The sequence below is a fragment of the Macrobrachium nipponense genome, chromosome 21, assembly GCF_015104395.2.
Source record: "Macrobrachium nipponense isolate FS-2020 chromosome 21, ASM1510439v2, whole genome shotgun sequence".
Lineage (NCBI taxonomy): Eukaryota > Metazoa > Arthropoda > Malacostraca > Decapoda > Palaemonidae > Macrobrachium > Macrobrachium nipponense.
Window position 1 is genome coordinate 23,413,744 of NC_087212.1, and position 18,617 is coordinate 23,432,360.

The following is an 18,617-nucleotide window of genomic DNA, read 5'->3' on the forward strand; positions in this document are numbered from 1 at the left end:
CCGACGTTCCGACAGAATTTCAAATCTCGCGGCACACGCGACAGGTAGGTCAGGTGGTCTACCTTACCCGCCGCTGGGTGGCGGGCGTATGAACCAATCTATCTCTCCAGCCAGATTTTTTTTCTGTCGCTGAAGCGATAACAACTGTTGTCGTTTCATTCCGATATATTCTTCATTTCTCGCTTGCCTGGAGATTGATTTGGACATTTTGGTGACGTATTCGCTCTATGTTGGCTTGGCATACGCTGATTGTGGACCGTTATTGACTTTGCGCTGGATTTTCCTGTAGAATGTCTGATTTTGATTCTGTTTCCAAAACTCCGGTTTTGTTTAGAGTATGTTTGACCGATGGATGTAAGGTGAGGTTACCGAAAGCTGCGGTTGACCCTCACACTTTCTGTGTTAAATGTAGGGGGAATGAATGTTCGTTTAGTAACCCGTGTCAAGAGTGTGAGGTTTTGAACGAAGATGAATATAAGGCTCTTTCTTCTTATATTAGGAAACTTGAAAGGGATAGGGTACGTAAAGCTTCTTCAAGGAGTTCGAGCAGGTCGAGAATGAGTGAGAATGAAACTAACATTAATGTAGTTTTAGAACCTTCCTCCCAGGTCTCAGCTCCTGCTCCCCGCACCGAAGCCGTAGATTCGTCTTCGGAGGCGGCGGCCTCAAAAGCTTCCTTGTGTTCTAAGGAAGACAAGAATCTTCGTACTGATCAAGGTAAGAGTGTCAGTGATGATAAGTGCAGTGTACCCAGTGATGTGGAGGGTGCGTCTGACCGGCTCCTTAGTGCCTCCAGGCCTAGACCTCTTCCAGACTCCCAGTTCCAGTGGAGGAGGAAAGTCGAAAGCCGCAGGAGGGCTAGGGAGAGCCCCCACCGGTCAGGCGTCCCCTCGGCAGATCCTGAAGTTCGCTCCCAGGCTGCCTTGGATCGTCAGAAGAAGAATATTCTTCGCCAGTGTTTTTCGTCATCCTCTTCTCCTTCGCCGAAGCGTGGTTGGAGCTCTAAGGAGGCGTCACGCCCGTTGAAGAGGGCTGCGGAGGCTCCCTTCAGTACGTTAGCGTCCAGCCCAGAAGACTTTTCGGATGTAGCTTCCTTGCAAGCAAAGAAGCCTAGGAGATCCGGTGATCGCCCTCCTTCTCCCGCGCCTCGCGCTGAGCTTGCTTCGGAAGAAGATCCTGGGGACTCTCCTTCTCGAGTGCTAGCGGGCCTACAAGCTCAGATCACAGCCTTGGCGGACTCCTTGGCATCGAGATCGCGTAGAAGGAAGGATTTGTCTCTCCCTATCAAGAGATCGAGGCGCGTTTCGTCGGAAGAGCGCTCTCCTTGTAATCGGCGTTCTCCTTCTTTTGAGGATTCTTCTACACATCGTAACATTTCACGAGAGGAACACCACTCCCGCTCGGAGGTGTCGAGACGCCATTCGACGGATAGGCGCTCCTTGGACTATGAAGATATTTCCCCAAATCGGATTCCTGCCTCGGGTAGACGCTCAGCCCCTTCTGTTTCTCCTTCTTCTAGAGTTCGTGCAAGAAGAGAGAGTCGCTCAGGTCATAGAAGACTTAGTTCGTCGTCTCCGTCTCATCTTTCTTCTCCTCGTCTTCTCAGAGAACCTAGGGAATGCCCTTCTGGAAGTAGGCGCACTTCTCCTTCCGACTACTGTAGTCGGGCGTCGGATAACGTGACTGGTAGGCGCTCATCGCATGGAGTTCGCTCCTCCCCTGTAAGACATCAAGAGTCTAGTAGGAGCCCTGCTCCTGGTAAGCGTCATTCTTTTAGTAGCTGTTCTCCTGGAGAAAGACACCTGGATCCTCGTTTGCTTCGTTCTCCTAGTAGGCGCTCTTCGTTCTCGAGACTCCCTACTCCTGATCGGTCTCCTCTTGCTAGAAGTCAAGAACGCCTCAAGCGCCCTGATTCTGTTAGGCGCTCGGAGCCTTACAGACGTTCTCCCCTTGGTAAGGACCAAGATCTCGCCGAACGCCCTGTTCCGTTTAAGCGCTCGGAGCGTAGCAGCCGCTCTCCGCTTCGTAGGCATCAAGAGCCTCTCAAGCGCCCTGCTCCTGAAAGGCGCCCTATTTTTAGCAACGTTTCGCCGCTTGGTAGGCGCCAGGATTCCACTAAGCGCCCTGTGACAGATAGGCGCTCGGCGCCTAGTAGCCGCTCTCCTCACGATCGGCGCCAGGATCTTAGCAGGCGCTCTCCCTCTCGTAGTTTCCCGTGGTCTTTCTAGAGAAAGGAGTCCTTCCTCTTTTGCTGTTAAGAGTTTGTCTGCATTTAGGAAGGAATGCGAGTTTAGACAAGAATTTTCGGATAAGCGTCCTTCTTTTACAACTCGTCGTTCTCCTGTACGCCTCTCTACTTTGGAATCTTCTCCTCATTCAAGACGTTTGTCTCCTTCATCGCACTGTACCCCAGCTAGGAAATCATCTAAGGATTCTCATAAGGATCCTCATCCCCGTTCTCCTCCTCAAGAAGACCAGGAAGCCTCTGAGGAAGAAACTAATACATCGGCAACAGTTTCTTCGTACAAGAAGCTCACAGAGCTTCTCCTTCAGGAGTTCGGAGAGTCTTTGAGCCCTACTGCTCCTCCTTCTCCACACTCGTTGTTCTCCACAGCGAAAGCAACGAAAGGATCTTCGTGTGTGAGAATGAAACCGACTCTTTCTATGAAGAAAGCGCTCAAGAGTTTCGGTTCATGGATGCGTACTAAAGAAGAAGCGGGGAAAACTATGTTTGCCTTCCCTCCGTCGAAGCTTTCAGGACGGACAGGATTTTGGTATGAGACAGGAGAACCCTTGGGACTGGGCCTTCCGTCTTCAGCTGACGCAGATTTTTCGGCACTAGTAGACGCCACTAGAAGATCAGCTTTGAATTCGGCCAAAACTACGTGGGCAATGAATGAAATAGATCACATTCTAAAAGGCATTTTTAGAGTCTTGGAAGTTTTCAACTTTCTCGATTGGTCCCTCGGAGTCCTAGCCAAGAAAACTCAAGGACCGGACACGTTTTCTCCGGAGGATTTGAATTGTGTCTTATCCTGTATGGATAAATCGGTGAGGGATGGGGCCAGCGAAATAGCTTCACTGTTTGGAGCAGGGGTCTTGAAGAAAAGATCAGTATTTTGCTCATTTTTAACAAAGTCGGTCTCACATGCTCAGAGATCGTCTTTGCTTTTTGCCCCTCTCTCTACGCAGCTGTTTCCTAAACACCTGGTTCAAGACATTTCGAAGGCTCTCTCTGCCAAAGCTACGCAGGACCTTCTAGCGCAGTCTGCAAGGAAGCCGCGCCCTACCTTCCAGGCTAAGACGAAGAAAGCTAAGCCGACCTCTCAGGAACCCTTTCGAGGGGCTTCTACCTCTAGATCCTCTTCGTTCAGAGGTCGGAAACCAAATAGAAGAGGGAGGACTTTTACGAAGTCAATCAAACCTCCCAAGTAAGACTCAAGTCCTTCAGACAACTGTAGGCGCCAGGCTTTTACAGTTTGCAGAAGTCTGGGCCCAGAAAGACGCAGATGCCTGGACCCTGTCAATTTTGAGGAAGGGCTATCTAATCCCGTTCGCTTCGAGGCCTCCCTTGACGAATACCCCGAGGGAGTTGACGGCCAGATACAGGGACCCCATCATGAATCAAGCCCTCCGACTAGCGGTAGATCAGATGCTGGAAAAGGAGGCGATCGAACTAGTGGCAGATCATCTTTCGGCAGGCTTTTACAACCGCCTGTTCCTAGTTCCGAAATCCTCAGGGGGATGGAGACCGGTGTTGGATGTAAGCGCCCTGAACTTCTTCGTCGAAAAGAAGAAGTTCACGATGGAGACCACTGCCTCGGTGTTAGCAGCACTCCGTCCAGGGGACTGGATGGTGTCCTTGGACTTACAGGACGCTTACTTCCACGTACCAATCCATCCTTCCTCGAGGAAGTTTCTAAGATTCATGATGGGGGGAAGAATCTTCCAATTCAGGGCCCTGTGTTTTGGCCTCTCCACGGCCCCCCAAGTCTTTACGGCCATCATGAGGAATGTGGCACAATGGCTTCACCTAGAAGGGGTGAGGATTTCGCTCTATCTCGACGATTGGCTTATAAGGGCCAATTCCAGAGATCGTTGTCTGAAGGACTTGAAGAAAACCCTGGATTTGACTTATTCCTTAGGACTTCTGGTCAATCTGCAGAAGTCAAGTCTGATTCCCGCTCAAGAGTGCGTTTTATCTGGGGATCCAGATGAACTCTCTGAGTTTTCGGGCTTTTCCGTCACAGGAGAGGATAGCCCGGGGACTCGAAAAAGTAACAACCTTCTTAGGGAAAGAAGTATGCACAGTGAGGGAGTGGATGAGTCTGCTGGGGACGCTCTCCTCACTGGAGCAATTTGTTTCCCTAGGAAGGTTGCACCTGAGACCGCTCCAATCTTTCTTTCTTCATCGGAATTGGAGTCGTCCTTCTCAGGATTTGAAGTTCTCCCTGTCAATTTCTCTTCAAATCAAGAAGGAGTTAGCATGGTGGGCGGATCCCGACAAGTTCTCGCAGGGACTGCCGCTTCAATCCCAGAACCCCAGCCTGGTGTTGTTCTCCGATGCGTCGGAAACAGGTTGGGGGGCGACTCTGGGAAACCAAGGAGGTGTCAGGAACCTGGATGGGGGACCAGTCTTCCTGGCACATCAACAGGAAAGAACTAATAGCCGTGTGGCTTGCTCTGAAGGAGTTCGAGTCAGATGTGACAGGAGCAGTTGTGCAAATAAACTCGGACAACACCACGGCTCTGGCATACATCAGGAAACAGGGGGGGACGCATTCCTTCTCTCTGTACGAAACAGCAAGAGATCTTCTTCTGTGGACAGAAGAAAGGGGGATAAAACTTCTCACCAGATTCGTACAGGGAGAAAGGAATGTAAGGGCAGATCTCCTCAGCAGGAAAGATCAGGTCCTTCCCACAGAGTGGACTCTGCACCAAGATGTTTGCCAGAGCCTTTGGAAGTTGTGGGGCAGGCCTCTCTTAGACCTGTTTGCAACTTCAAAGAACAAAAGACTGGATCTGTATTGCTCGCCCATCTCGGATCCAGGAGCAATAGGGATAGACGCTCTCCTACTCGATTGGAAAGGACTCGATGTATACGCGTTTCCCCCCTTCAAGATTCTGGGGTTGACTTTAAAAAAGTTCGCAGAGTCAGATTCCGCGAGGATGACTTTGATAGCTCCCTTTTGGCCAGCACAAGATTGGTTCACAGAGGTGCTGGAATGGCTAGTGGATTTTCCAAGATCGCTTCCTCTAAGGAGCGATCTACTCAGACAGCCCCACTTCGACAGGTACCACAAAAACCTCCCCGCTCTCAGTCTGACTGGCTTCAGACTGTCCAGAAACTGGTCAGAGCGAAAGGCTTTTCGTCAGCAGCTGCTAAGGCAATCGCTAGAGCGAGGAGGTCTTCCACCTTACGAGTGTACCAATCGAAGTGGGATGTCTTCAGAAGATGGTGCAAGAGGAATAACGTTTCCTCTTCCAGTACCTCTGTGAATCAAATTGCAGACTTCTTTTTATTCTTAAGACAAGAATGTGGCTTAGTCGTTTCGACGATTAAAGGCTATCGTAGTATGTTGGCGAATGTCTTCAGGCACAGGGGCCTCAACTTATCGGAAGATAAGGACCTACAGGACCTTATTAGGTCTTTTGATACAACGAAAATGCAGTCTCCTAAGACACCTAGCTGGAATTTGGATGTAGTCCTTCAATTCCTTGGGTCCTCTAGGTTTGAACCCCCTAATTCAGCCTCATTCAGAGACCTTACCAGGAAGACTCTGTTTTTGATGGCTCTAGCTTCCGCCAGAAGAGTGAGTGAGCTTCAGGCGATTGATGGTAATGTGGGTTTTAAGGACTCTCTCATTTGCTCTTTCCTTCCTGGTTTTCTTGCAAAGAATGAGAACCCATCAAGTCCATGGCCCAAGAACTTCGAGATTCGTGGGTTATCTTCTTTGGTAGGAGAAGAACCCGAGAGAACTCTTTGCCCAGTGAGAATGGTGAAATACTACCTTAGAAGAAAAGAGCAACTGAAAGCCAACCGAGAGGTCCTGTGGTGTTCAGTAAAAGAGCCTACTCGTCCATTGTCGAAGAACGCATTGTCCTTCTTCTTGAGAAGCCTCATCAAAGAAGCACACGGATCCTGCAGAGAAGAACATCTTAGGCTTCTTAAAGTGAAAGCACACGAAGTAAGAGCCATAGCAACTTCTCTTGCTTTCAACAAGAATATGTCCGTGCGAAATCTGATGGAGACAACATTCTGGAGATGTCAGTCAGTGTTCGCGAACCACTACTTACGTGATGTGAGAATCACTTACGAAAAATGCTTCGCCTTGGGCCCGTACGTATCTGCGGATTCAGTGCTGGGGCAGGGAGCTGGAACTCATCCTGTTTAGTAGTATAAATTTTTCCCCCTTGTATTTGTTGTTGTTGGTTGCCTTAAAGAGGATGCATGAAGGCATCTCTTTAGGTCGTAATACTAATCTTTAGTAGTTTGGTTAGGTGGTCTGATGAGTGTGGCTCCTTGCAGTAGTAGTGGTTAGGACCTGTTAAGATAGGGACGAACTCCCTTTAACAGGATCCGACTTGGATTCTACCACACAAAGGGATCACATATCCCAGTGGTAGATCCGAGAGTCTTTCAGCATCAGGTCACGTCCTAGCTGTAGCTCTCCAGGCAACGCAGACTCAGAGACAATATCAATGAAGTCTTCTGCCTGAACAGGTAAGAACCAAGGTTATTTATATCCTACAACATCAGTTGTTTCTTATCTCTCCTTATTACTTTAGCTGTCTCTTACCCTCCACCAAGGGTGCCAATCAGCTAAGTATATATCTGGCAGGGAAGTTCATGTACAAAAATGATATTGTTAAACTACAATAAAGTTTTGTACATACTTACCTGGCAGATATATACTTAGCTATAGTCTCCGACGTTCCGACAGAATTTCAAATCTCGCGGCACACGCGACAGGTAGGTCAGGTGGTCTACCTTACCCGCCGCTGGGTGGCGGGCGTATGAACCAATCTATCTCTCCAGCCAGATTTTTTTTTTTTCTTTCACCTGTCTCCTGAGGGGAGGCTGGGTGGGCCATTAGACGTATATATCTGCCAGGTAAGTATGTACAAAACTTTATTGTAGTTTAACAATATCATTCTTCATCATTCCATTGTGTTCATAATTCTATGGTGATGCCAATTTTTTGCTAAAATTATTTATCTGATACATGTATTTTCTCTAAAAGCCAAGCTGATTTGCAAGATGCTGTGTTATGTGCGTTATCATATCAAGAAATAAGCTACAGCAAGTATTCTTCCGAGATAAGTATAAGGCAGTCCTCAGTTTATGGAGGGGAGTTTCCATTCCTGGTGGTGCCCCATAAGCCGTAAACCAGAACATCATCATTATAATGGGAATAGTAAATAGCTCTTACGCCACTGTTAACACCGTAAAACGGGATTACAGCACCGTAAGCGGTTTTGCAGCACCGAAAAATCATGTTAATGATGCTGTCAGCAAAGTGCTGTGAAACTGGAACACCATAAATTGGGAACATCCTGTATGTACGTAGCTAGAGGGAGCGCTTTATTCACTGTAATAAAATTATCAGTGCTGTTTTAGCTATTATATGGTGAGGTGGATGTGTTAGGCAAAAAACATGATTGCCATGCTTTAATTTTCACACCTTTTTGGACAAGTCAAGTATGTTGATTTTTTTCTTTTATTGTTAGCATATATGTTGGCAATTTTGAGTGCACTATGTTGGAAAATATTGAATTTGTATTTTTCCTAGGTTTGCAAACCCTTGTCTTTTACATACAAGCCCGTGGTTACCGTCGCTATTGGTTAGCTGCATTTCGGTTTTATGGTGTGTTAAATATATTCATAACCAAATTTTACACTCGGTAGGGTTTATAGCGCCGTTGTCTGGTTATCAGTTGCTTATCAGTTGCTTATAGACTAGGTGCCGAGACCGCCTCATAAAATACAAACATAACAAATACGTATGCAATTTTTCCTCTGCCCTTTTAAAAAGTTATCCTTTACTTTGCAGTATCCACTAATACTGATGTAGTCTTGTATTACTATTTGTGTGATAAAATACAAACAAACCGATCATGTCATGGTTTTGAAAAATCAGATGAGGGTGGAGGTAAGATTATTTTGCTGTATTTAACTCGATTCAGAGCCACTAATACTGACGTAGTCTTATATTACTATTTGTGTTATAAAATACAAACAAACCGATCATGTTATGGTTCTGAAAAATCAGATGAAGGCAGAGGCAAGATTATTTTGTTGTATGTAACTCGATTCAGAGTGATATTCTAGCTTCTATTTAGCGTAAATTAATCTTTAGAAACTCTATTCATATGTGACAAGGTTATTTTTCTTTATATGAAGTGTTTTTTAAGTTGAAAATTGACTTAATTCATAACATAACAAATATGCATATTTTACTTGGATTTTTTAAAATTATGCTTTACTTCACTGTATCCAATAATACTGTGTGCAGTCTCATGTTTACGTTAAATAGAAGCAAGAAAATCGCTCTGAATCGAGTTAAGTATGATGAAATAACCATGCCTCTGCCTTCAGCTGATTTTTCCAAATCAAAACATAGATCGCTTTGTTTGTATTTTATAATACTATACGTAATAATATGAGACTGCATACAGTATTATTGGATACAGTGAAGTAAAGCATAGTAATTTTAAAAAAGAGCCAAGGAAAAGATGCATATTCGTTATGTTTCTATTTTATGAGAGTCTCTTGTTGCTTCATTTTTGTTAAATAAAGTGCTTTTAAGTTGAAATATGACAAATATGTACTTGTGAACTTGATTGTCATTTGTTTTGTTAATAGATGGTGTCGGGAGCTTGTTATTTTGTGTAAAAAACTGATTACGTTCGTTATTTTCACCCTACCATTTCATAATGATACAATATTTATCTATTTATCTCTCATTCATGAACAGTAAAATGTGTTCTTTCATGGCCAGTATTTTTTATTAAAATACTTTTTTCTCCACTATTATGTGCAGTAGAGTTGTATCCATGTTGCTGATGCACAATAATTTAAAGTCATTAGCAGTGTAAACACTTTGTTTTCTCAGCTTCAGCTACAACTCCAGATTAAATGTAGTAGTACGTACAATATTTCCTTGCCAATATTTTCTCCATACCAAATAAAGGTATAATGCAAAAATATTTAAGTCCAGTTGTACTTCATTAATGTAATTTGTAACATAACTATGGTAAACTATGGTAATTATTTACTATCGTACAATGGCTAAAATGAAAGCAAAACTTTGTTATTATCAGATTCGGTTCGGTCGTAGTAGCAAAACAACTCTTATCGTTCAGTTGTTTATGGCTGCAGTGATTAAGCAACGATTATAACAGCACTAACGATACTTTTATCATTTTCTTTGACTTTATTAGCTAATTTAACTAAAAGATATGATAGATAAAGTGAGGAAAAGTTAGCAGTCTGAAAAAGGTGACACTCTCTGTCTCTCTCATATACTAGGTCAAGATTTACTAGTAAGTTCATTGAATCTGACATTAAAAATTTGTATTATTACCAGACAGACCATAGTATGTAAATGATTTGGCAAATGAAATTCCACATTTTCATTAAAGAGTTATTACGTATTAGGACAAAGTATGTGGCCATGACACTGTCTAAGGCATTTGTTAACAAGTCTATGGCACTGCAAGGTGGATTGTGATGCTTGTAGACTTTTGAATTGTGGTTAGAGGTGAATTTCGCTTAGCATCTTCCCACCTCCAGGAACGGAACCCCCTGCTGTTAACCGGGGGCTGCCTGTACAGTATTCCCTAGTGCCAACTGGAATAACTTGTTAAAAGTTTGTTAACAAGTAGTAGATTAGAGGAAGATAGGTGAAAGGTGGGATTGTTAACAAGTAGTAGATTAGAGGAAGATAGGTGAAAGGTGGGACTACCCACTACTACTTACCTGTCTGTCTAGCTCACTTTCTCTTTTAACACCAGGTACAAAGCAGGGTTGATTTGAAGTAGGGATATGGTCAAAGGTTGGATTTTTATATCTTGGGAAAATACAAATTAATTTAACATTTGCCGTTTGTTATTACAAGAATACAAAGCCTAGTCTTTAATAAACAGAACTCGGTTCTAAGGTGAAAGGTTATCTCTGGGAATGGACGCCTAGAAGTGCCAAGTTTCCAGTCATGGTAATGAGTAGGGGAACAGTGACTTGAAACCACCTACACAGTCTGTCATAGGATGCCAAGATTGGTTGGGTTCATGCCAGAGTAAATTTCTAATGGTGAACTTCAACTCTGAAATATCCCTTCCATCAATAAATAAGGGAGTTACAGGCTGGCAGGCAGCTATTATTCAAATGTTACTGCAACTGCCACTGTGTTTGGCTGACATTCTCAATAGCATGGCTACCTTCCTTTGCACTTGCTTAAAATGTAGAATGAAAGGCAGACCATCCCCATACCAAGCTTGACATAAACCACTACATCATCTCCCATTTTATTGTTTTCCCAAATCAACAAATTGCAAAGAGGTGATCTCACTTCAGAGCAATGGCAACTTCAACAAAGCACAGGGCCTTGAACTGATACACATTCCCTTCATAGATGAAGCAGAGGTACTTCTTGGAAATATGGGGAATGGGTATTAAAAATTACACATCCTATAGATCTATATTCTCCTCCAACATAGCCCTTACCACATCCACATCTATGTGTTGTGATGGAGGGCAGGCCAGAAACAGGATCAGCTGATGAGAGGGTGGGTTTTAGCAGTCCTTGTAGTATGTCTGTAATCTTACACAATGACAGTGTACCTGTTATGGTACCTCCTGTTCATAAGATTCTATAGGTACAAGTCTCCCCTGCACTGCTGTGCTCATAGTAAGCACAGTATCAAGCCTAGTCTAGCTCACCTTCTACTTCACATGCACATGGTAGCACTAGCCACAAGTTGTGAAGTGCATTGTAAAACCTTTCCCTGGAGCCTTGTCATCTATGCTCCTCCTCCACAAAGGGTAGCGCTTGCTCGAAACCCCACAGGATTTCATGCAAGAAGAATTTTTTTTTCTTTTCTCCCTCCCTTCTGGAATTTTTTTTTTCACTCCTCCTCTGGAGACGGAAGGTGAGAAAGAAGACATGGAGGTCAAGAAAAAAGAAACTTTAGTAGAAGCATGTATATGCTTACCCAGACTTTGCCACTTACTCACAGCTTCCACTACTTTGGAGGGTAATGTTGAGGTTGATATACTCTGTGATCAGCACATTTCATTAGCAATAAAAAAAGTGGTCAAAGGAGGGTTCTAGAGTAGGAATTGTCACATGAACAGCGTGATGGTCTAGAACTGAGCATGCAGCATATGATGCATGATCTTTATATACTGTAAATGAGTAATCTTAGGCAACCCTAGAGGAGGCCACAATTCCTTCAGCATCTCGGAACAGACCCAGTAGGAGAAACAGGTTAAGGGTGTTGTGTGTTACCTCCAGAAAATGCCAAGGACTGCTTATTGGAGACCAGCCAAAATACCATTTACAAATAAGTTCAAGATTGCAACTTCGGTCCCCTGCAAAATGATCAGAGAGAATGAGGATCCACAATTAAGGGAGACAAGGACACCACACAGTCCCATTTGCCCTTATACGCCTATACTTTTCTTACTTGAACAGCTTTATATCATTCTCAGTGCAGGCAATAATCAAAGCAAGTCTAAAACACAAGCCATAGGCAAACGACTTCATCTACAGTCACACAAATACTTTTAACAACATAAACTAAACATGTCCGTAGTAGTGGAGACATCTGTTCTCTACATTGGCCAAAGAAGAAAAGTAAGCTAGACAGTCAGGTGAATGGTAGGTACCCCTCACATGTATGCCACTTATAAACTACCATGTTAACCCTTTAACGCCGATTGGACGTATTAAACGTCGATATAAATTGTCTACTGGGTGTGATTGGATGTATGGTACGTAGATTTAAAAATTCGCGGAAAAATAGTTATAGGCCTACTAGGTGAAAAATTTTGAATCACGAGCCTTGGGGGATGCTGGGAGCTCACGGATCAAGGCGTTGTTTTGTTTACAATCGTTACCCAGGCTTGCAAGCGCGAATTTCTTTCTTCTCGCATCAGCGACACATCTCGGAAATTATTTTGTCACTTTGACATAATTTTTGCACCATTTTCTATTAGCTGTTACATGGAGTATTATATATGAAAATGTGTGCAATTTCATGTAGAATACAACTAAAAACAACCCATGGTTGTAGCTTTTATCAGTTTTGAAATATTTCCATATAAATAACGACAAGTGCCAAAATTTCAACCTTTGGTCAACTTTAACTCAACCGAAATGGTAAAAAAACGCAATTGTAAGCTAAAACTATTACATTCTAGTAATATTCAATCATTTACCTTTATTTTGCAACAAATTGGAAGTCTCTAACACAATATTTTGATTTATGGTGAATTTATGAAATAAACTTTTTCCTTATGTCCGCGCTGTAACTTCCGAAAAAATCATAAATTTTTTCATCAGATTGTCGTAATGTTTGCACCATTTTAAATTAGCCGTTAAATAAAGTTTTATATATGAAAATGTGTGCAATTTCATGTAGAATACAACTAAAAACAACCCATGGTTGTGGCTTTTATCAGTTTTGAAATATTTTCATATAAATAACGATAAATAGATAAAATTCATCCTTCGGTCATCTTTAACTCGACCGAAATGGTCGAAAACTGCAATTGTAAGCTACAACACTTGCAGTCTAGTAATATTCAATTAATTATCTTCATTTTCCAACAAACGGGAAGTCTTTAGCACAATATTTTGATTTATGGTGAATTTTTGAAAACAGCTTTTTTTTATGTCCGCACGTTACGAATTCATGCATCATATTGCATCATATTGTGATAATATTTTCTCTGTGTTGCCTTGATTGTTTTACGATGTGTTATATACCAAGATGATTGCAATTTAGTGTACAATATAACGAAAAAAAAAAATTAACTCATTAGCTTTAACCATTTTGCTCACAGCGCGATTTGTATACAATTATATATGACATTTTTTTTCGCAATCTCATATATCCCGATATTTATATATGATGATATTTTTTTCATTTCTGATGGTTGCATACTAAACTTCAGGCAATGACAAAATAAGGAGCCAAAAATGAACTCTTAATCTTGAAAACTAAGCGTGCTGTGATTTTTAGAAAAAAAATTTCCGCTTCGGCACTCACTCGCGAACGCCGCTGGCATACGGGAGACGATTTTTAAAATACCGCTTCAGCGTTTAAGGGTTAACAGGCTTTCAACTAATACAGTTAGTATTAGGAATACCTGTATGCACAAATTAAGGTTTTTTTATTCTTGTAGGAACAAATAACAAGAAGCATGACTGTGTCTGGTAATGTAGGGCTACTATCATTTCTTTATTAGATATACCTACTAGCTGTCTTTGCTTTCTGGGTAATTGTGGCCAAATAACCAACAGTGTATACATACACTCACATGTAAAGTAAGACTAAGTCAGTCATGCAGCCTAGTTATTTTTGTAATGTTGCACTAACATGTTTCTTTCCAAAAGAATATGTCAGTACCTTTGCGAGAGACTGTATTTGCAGTTTATTTTGTTACTAGCTGGTTACCCGCCCGGGTCCCAGCTAAATTGGTCCGTGTAACCCAGACCATAGTTTATGAAAAGAAAATAGATAAATCAAGCCACAATTGGATACAGTACCACCACCTGAATTGTGAGAATGCAAATCTGACAAAACAAACAACATCCTTGAAAATGAATATCAAAATGAAGCATCATAAACATACATGGAAAGAAAAAAATCTTGGTGTTGGCAGAGAGATTCCAATTCACCGGAGAGTCTTTTGGTAGACTGTTCTTTGTTTATGTGGCGTCCTCAAGAGTGGGCTCTCCGAAATGCCTGTTCATTTTGTCACCGGAGGGAAAACAAAGAACATAGTCTACCAAAAGGCTCTCCTGTGAATTGGAATCTCTCTGCCAACACCAAGAATTTTTCTTTCCTTATATGTTTATGGTGCTTCATTTTGATATTCATTTTCAAGGATGTTGTTTGTTTTGTCAGATTTGCATTCCTCACAATTCAGGTCGTGGTACTGTATTCAATTGTGGCTTGATTTATCTATTTTCTTTTCATAAACTATGGTCTGGGTTACACGGACCAATCTAGCTGAGACCCGCCTGTAGGTTTCTGGGAGCGCGGCGTAGTAGTAATCCACTTCTGTAGAAATTTTGGGAGCTTGGGCTCCCGATGGTTTCCGGCCTCCCGAACATAGGTCTTGACCTTCCCGAGGTGGAAACCCATCTCCGTTCCGGATCTCAGTTCCATCAGACCGACGGCTCGGGCGCCCATACCAATCATACATACATACATGCACACATTGCCAAATATATAATAGATGAGTAGTAATTAAGTCATATTTGAGTTAAAAAATGTGACTGGTAAGTTATCTAGTTTTGATTATGTGTACTGCATTTTTATCATCTGTATTTTGGTAATGTAAATATTTAGCGTAATTAAGGCAAACAAGTATTATACATCCACTGAAATACCCTTATGTTAACCCTTGAACGCCGAAGCGGTAAAATAAAAATTGTCTCCCGTGTGCCGGAGGTGTTTCGGAGTGAGCGTGGAAGTGGAAAAAATATTTTTTTCAAAAAATCACAGCGCGCTTAGTTTTCAAGATTAAGAGTTCATTTTTGGCTCCTTTTTTTGTCATTGCCTGAAGTTTAGTATGCAACCATCAGAAATGAAAAAATTATCATTATCATATATAAATAATGCGATATATGATAGCGCAAAAACGAAATTTCATATATAATTGTATTCAAATCGCGCTGTGCGCAAAACGGTTAAAGGTAACAAGTTACTTTTCTTTTCGTTGTAATGTACACTAAATTGCAATCATTTTGGTATATAACACATTGTAAAACAATAAAAGCAACACAGAGAAAATATTATCACAAAATAATGCATGAATTCGTAACGCGAGGACATAAACAAATATTTTTTTTTCAAAAATTCACCATAAATCTAAATATTGTCCTAGAGACTTCCAATTTCTTTCAAAATGAAGACAAATGATTGAATATTACTATACTGTAAGATTATTAGCTTACAATTGCAGTTTTTGACCATATCTGACGAGTTAAAGTTGACCGAATGTCAAATATTTTTCTTTTTTTATATGCAATTATTTCGGAAATTAGAAAAGCTACAACCTTCAAATATTTTCGTTTCATTCTACATGAAATTGCACACATTTTCATATATAAAACTCTATGAAATGCCTAATATGAAACTGACAAATATTCCAAGAATGGGACGTACGCATTTTGGAGATTTGTGGCGGAGAATCCGCGCGCGGAGGGAAGGAAAGTTTTTTTTTTTTAACTTCACCATAAATCTAAATATTGTGCTAGAGACTTCGAATTTGTTTCAAGATGAAGATAAATGACTGAATATTACTAGACTGTAAGAGTTTTAGCTTACAATTGCGTTTTTCGACCATTTCGGTAGAGTCAAAGTTGACCGAACGTGTTTTTTTTTCTATTTATCATGATTTATATGCAAATATTTCAAAAATGATAAAAGCTACAACTTTCAATTATTTGTTGTTGTATTCTACATAAAATTCCGCACATTTCCATATATAAAACTTTATGTAACGGCTAATATAAAATGGTGCAAACATTACCACAATCGCACATATGATTTTTTCGGAAGAGTTACCGCGCAGACGTAAAGAAAATGCTATTTTTTTCATAAATTCACCATAAATCGAAATATTGTGCTAGAGACTTCCAATTTGTTGCAAAATGAAGGTATATGATTGAATATTACTAGAATTTAAGCGTTTGAGCTTACAATTGCGTTTTTTTACCATTTTGGTAGAGTCAAAGTTGACCGAAGGTTGAAAATTTGTCACATCATTTTTTATATGAAAATATTTCAAAATTGATAAAAGCTACAACCATGGGTTGTTTTTAGTTGTATTGTGCATGCAATTGCGCACATTTCCATATATAAAACTTTATGTAATGGCTAATTTTAAAATGGTGCAAACATTACCAAAACGGCATGTATGATTTTTTTCGGAATAGTTACTGCGCAGACGTAAGGAAAAAGTTTTTCATAAATTCACCATAAATCAAAATATTGTGCTAGAGACTTCCTATTAGTTGCAAAATGAAGGTAACTGATTGAATAATACTAAAATATAAGAGTTTTAGCTTACAATTGCGTTTTCTTACCATTTCGGTAGAGTCAAAGTTGACTGAAGGTTGAAAATTTGGCACTTATCGTTATTTATATGAAAATATCTCACAACAAGCTATAATCATGAGTATTTTATTGTTGTATTCTCAATAAAAATGCACACATTTTCATATATAATACTCCATGTAACGGCTAATTTAAAATGGTACAAAAATTATGTCAAAGTGACAAAATAATTTCAGAGATGTGTCACAGATACTTTTTAGTGCGGCAAGAAAGAAATTCGCGCTTGCGCGCCTGCGTAACGATTGTAAACAAAACAACACCTTGATCCGTGAACTCCCAGCATCCCCCAAGGCGCGTGATTCAAGAGTTTTTGTCTGGTAGGCCTAAAAGTATTTTTCCGCGAATTTTTAAAAAACTTTTGTATGTCGACGTAAAATACGTTCAGTTGGCACCCGAGAGACAAAAAATGTCGACGTAAAATACGTCCAGTCGGCGTTTAAGGGTTAATTTCATGGTTGTGACAGCTTCTTTATAACATGGCCAAAAGAATGCATAAGAATGGTAATTTCCTTTAGGCATGAGATTCCTAATTTCATGACCAACGTTCCTCCCTTGTCCTTCAAGGACCAAATCGAGGATCCATTATTAGAGGATTTGTAGAAAAAATTTTATTTTTAATTTACAATGAGTAACCTGTGGGTAAATTAAGTTCTCATACTTTTTTGGCCCAAAATGTCTTGAATAACTATTTTATTGACAATTGGGGTAATATTTGGTGTTAGTCATTGCCATGATTTTTAAAAGAATTTAATTGTAATCTTGATTCTTCCAGGTGCAAGATGCTTCAGGTCAACATGTTAAGGAGGATAGTGAATGGCAGCAAAATCAACAGAATACGCCTATTCAAAAGGTATTTTTTATTTCTTTTTTAAGGAGTAATTTGTAACCGACTTTCCAAGCTGTATGCGTACCATGTATTGAAGTAAAATTAACCCTTAATGAACGGATAGCTTCTCAGGAGTAGTAATAACAGGTTGGGATGGTGGATGCATTGATCCTGTAGAGAAGCAATATTAAGCGCCATCAATTTGGAAAGAATTGGGCTGGAAAGAGGTGCCAATACTTTCATAACCCATAAATTCACTAATGGCAACTTTTACACTGGCTAAAATCAAGACTCGGGCATCTCAGGACTTTGGTTCTGCTTCTGATTTCAAGGGAGAATGTACTGCATCTCTGTCTCACATGGTGTTTGTTTGTACATTTGCTTATAAAACCAAGGGGTTGCTGTTGGATTTTGGTCTTGTCTTTTTACAATAGTATGTGAGTTGTAAATGCAATTTTGCAAAGAAATATTACAAAAAATATATACAAATAAAAAAAGTTACTGAATCTTCATTCTCATTAAATTTACATAAATATTTTTCAACAAATATGCTAAGAATCTGTCACTAATTTTATTTCTTATCTATTTTGATACTTTTTGAGCTATAATTATAATTTTTCAAAATAAAATAACATAATTTATTAGACAAAACATGTAAATTGGTGAAATTTACAATTCTCTTGTAAAAGAGGCTCCACAAGGAGTTGTAAATAGTAATTTTGAACTTCTCGTGGAAGGTAGGGAAAACTTTTTAGAATTTTTTCTTTCTCCATGTGCATTTGCATATCTGCCTCTGTCTATTGGTGTGTTTTTTTTAATGGGCCGACCTCAAAGTTTACCCAGCGTGAGGAGCTGCGTATTGATTTTTCACCTGTCCACTAAGAGTTAATTTATACCAGGAATTTATGCAAATGGTAATTTTATTTTTTCAGGGAAAGTTCATTTGCATTAAATATCTTTATCTTTTGTCCTAGAAGAAGGAAAACAGTAAGGTAAAAAGAATTGTCTCTAATCTCCAAATAGAAGTATATCACCATTGCTTGCCAAAAAACTTGAAAATGAAAAACAACCCAGCCCCACATCAAGAAGAGATTCTCTTAAACAGACTAATAATGTTATACTGATTCAGATGGCCAGTCTGTGGATATCCTGGCAAAGAGGGTCTGTCATTACCAAGAGGGTGCCATAAAGAACTATACAAAAGAGGCACTTGTTCCGACACGGCATACAAACCTTCGGTCCTTTTACAATAGGAAGGTACTAGCGGCAGCTGGATAGGTCGTAAGCTTTCGAACAAGGGGTTCGGTAGTTAACTGCTTGTCCGACAGGCGCGCGCGCGCGCGACTGGGAGGTAAACAAACCACTTTTGCTTTCGGCCTGCTGGCGTGTGGACGTGTATCATCGCTCTCTGCCCGCTTCATCGTCGTTGCTTTCG

General features: G+C 40.7%; 1 protein-coding gene across 5 annotated transcripts in view; it reads left to right on the forward strand.

Moving 5' to 3' along the window:
* Positions 1 to 18,617, forward strand: part of LOC135197844 (uncharacterized) — a 218,497-nt gene that overhangs the window by 72,581 nt on the left and 127,299 nt on the right. For all 5 annotated transcript variants that reach the window (XM_064225018.1, XM_064225017.1, XM_064225020.1 and 2 more), the window contains exon 5: positions 17,129 to 17,206. In XM_064225018.1, the coding sequence (XP_064081088.1) occupies positions 17,129 to 17,206 (78 nt within the window). The remainder of the gene's footprint in view (positions 1 to 17,128; positions 17,207 to 18,617) is intronic.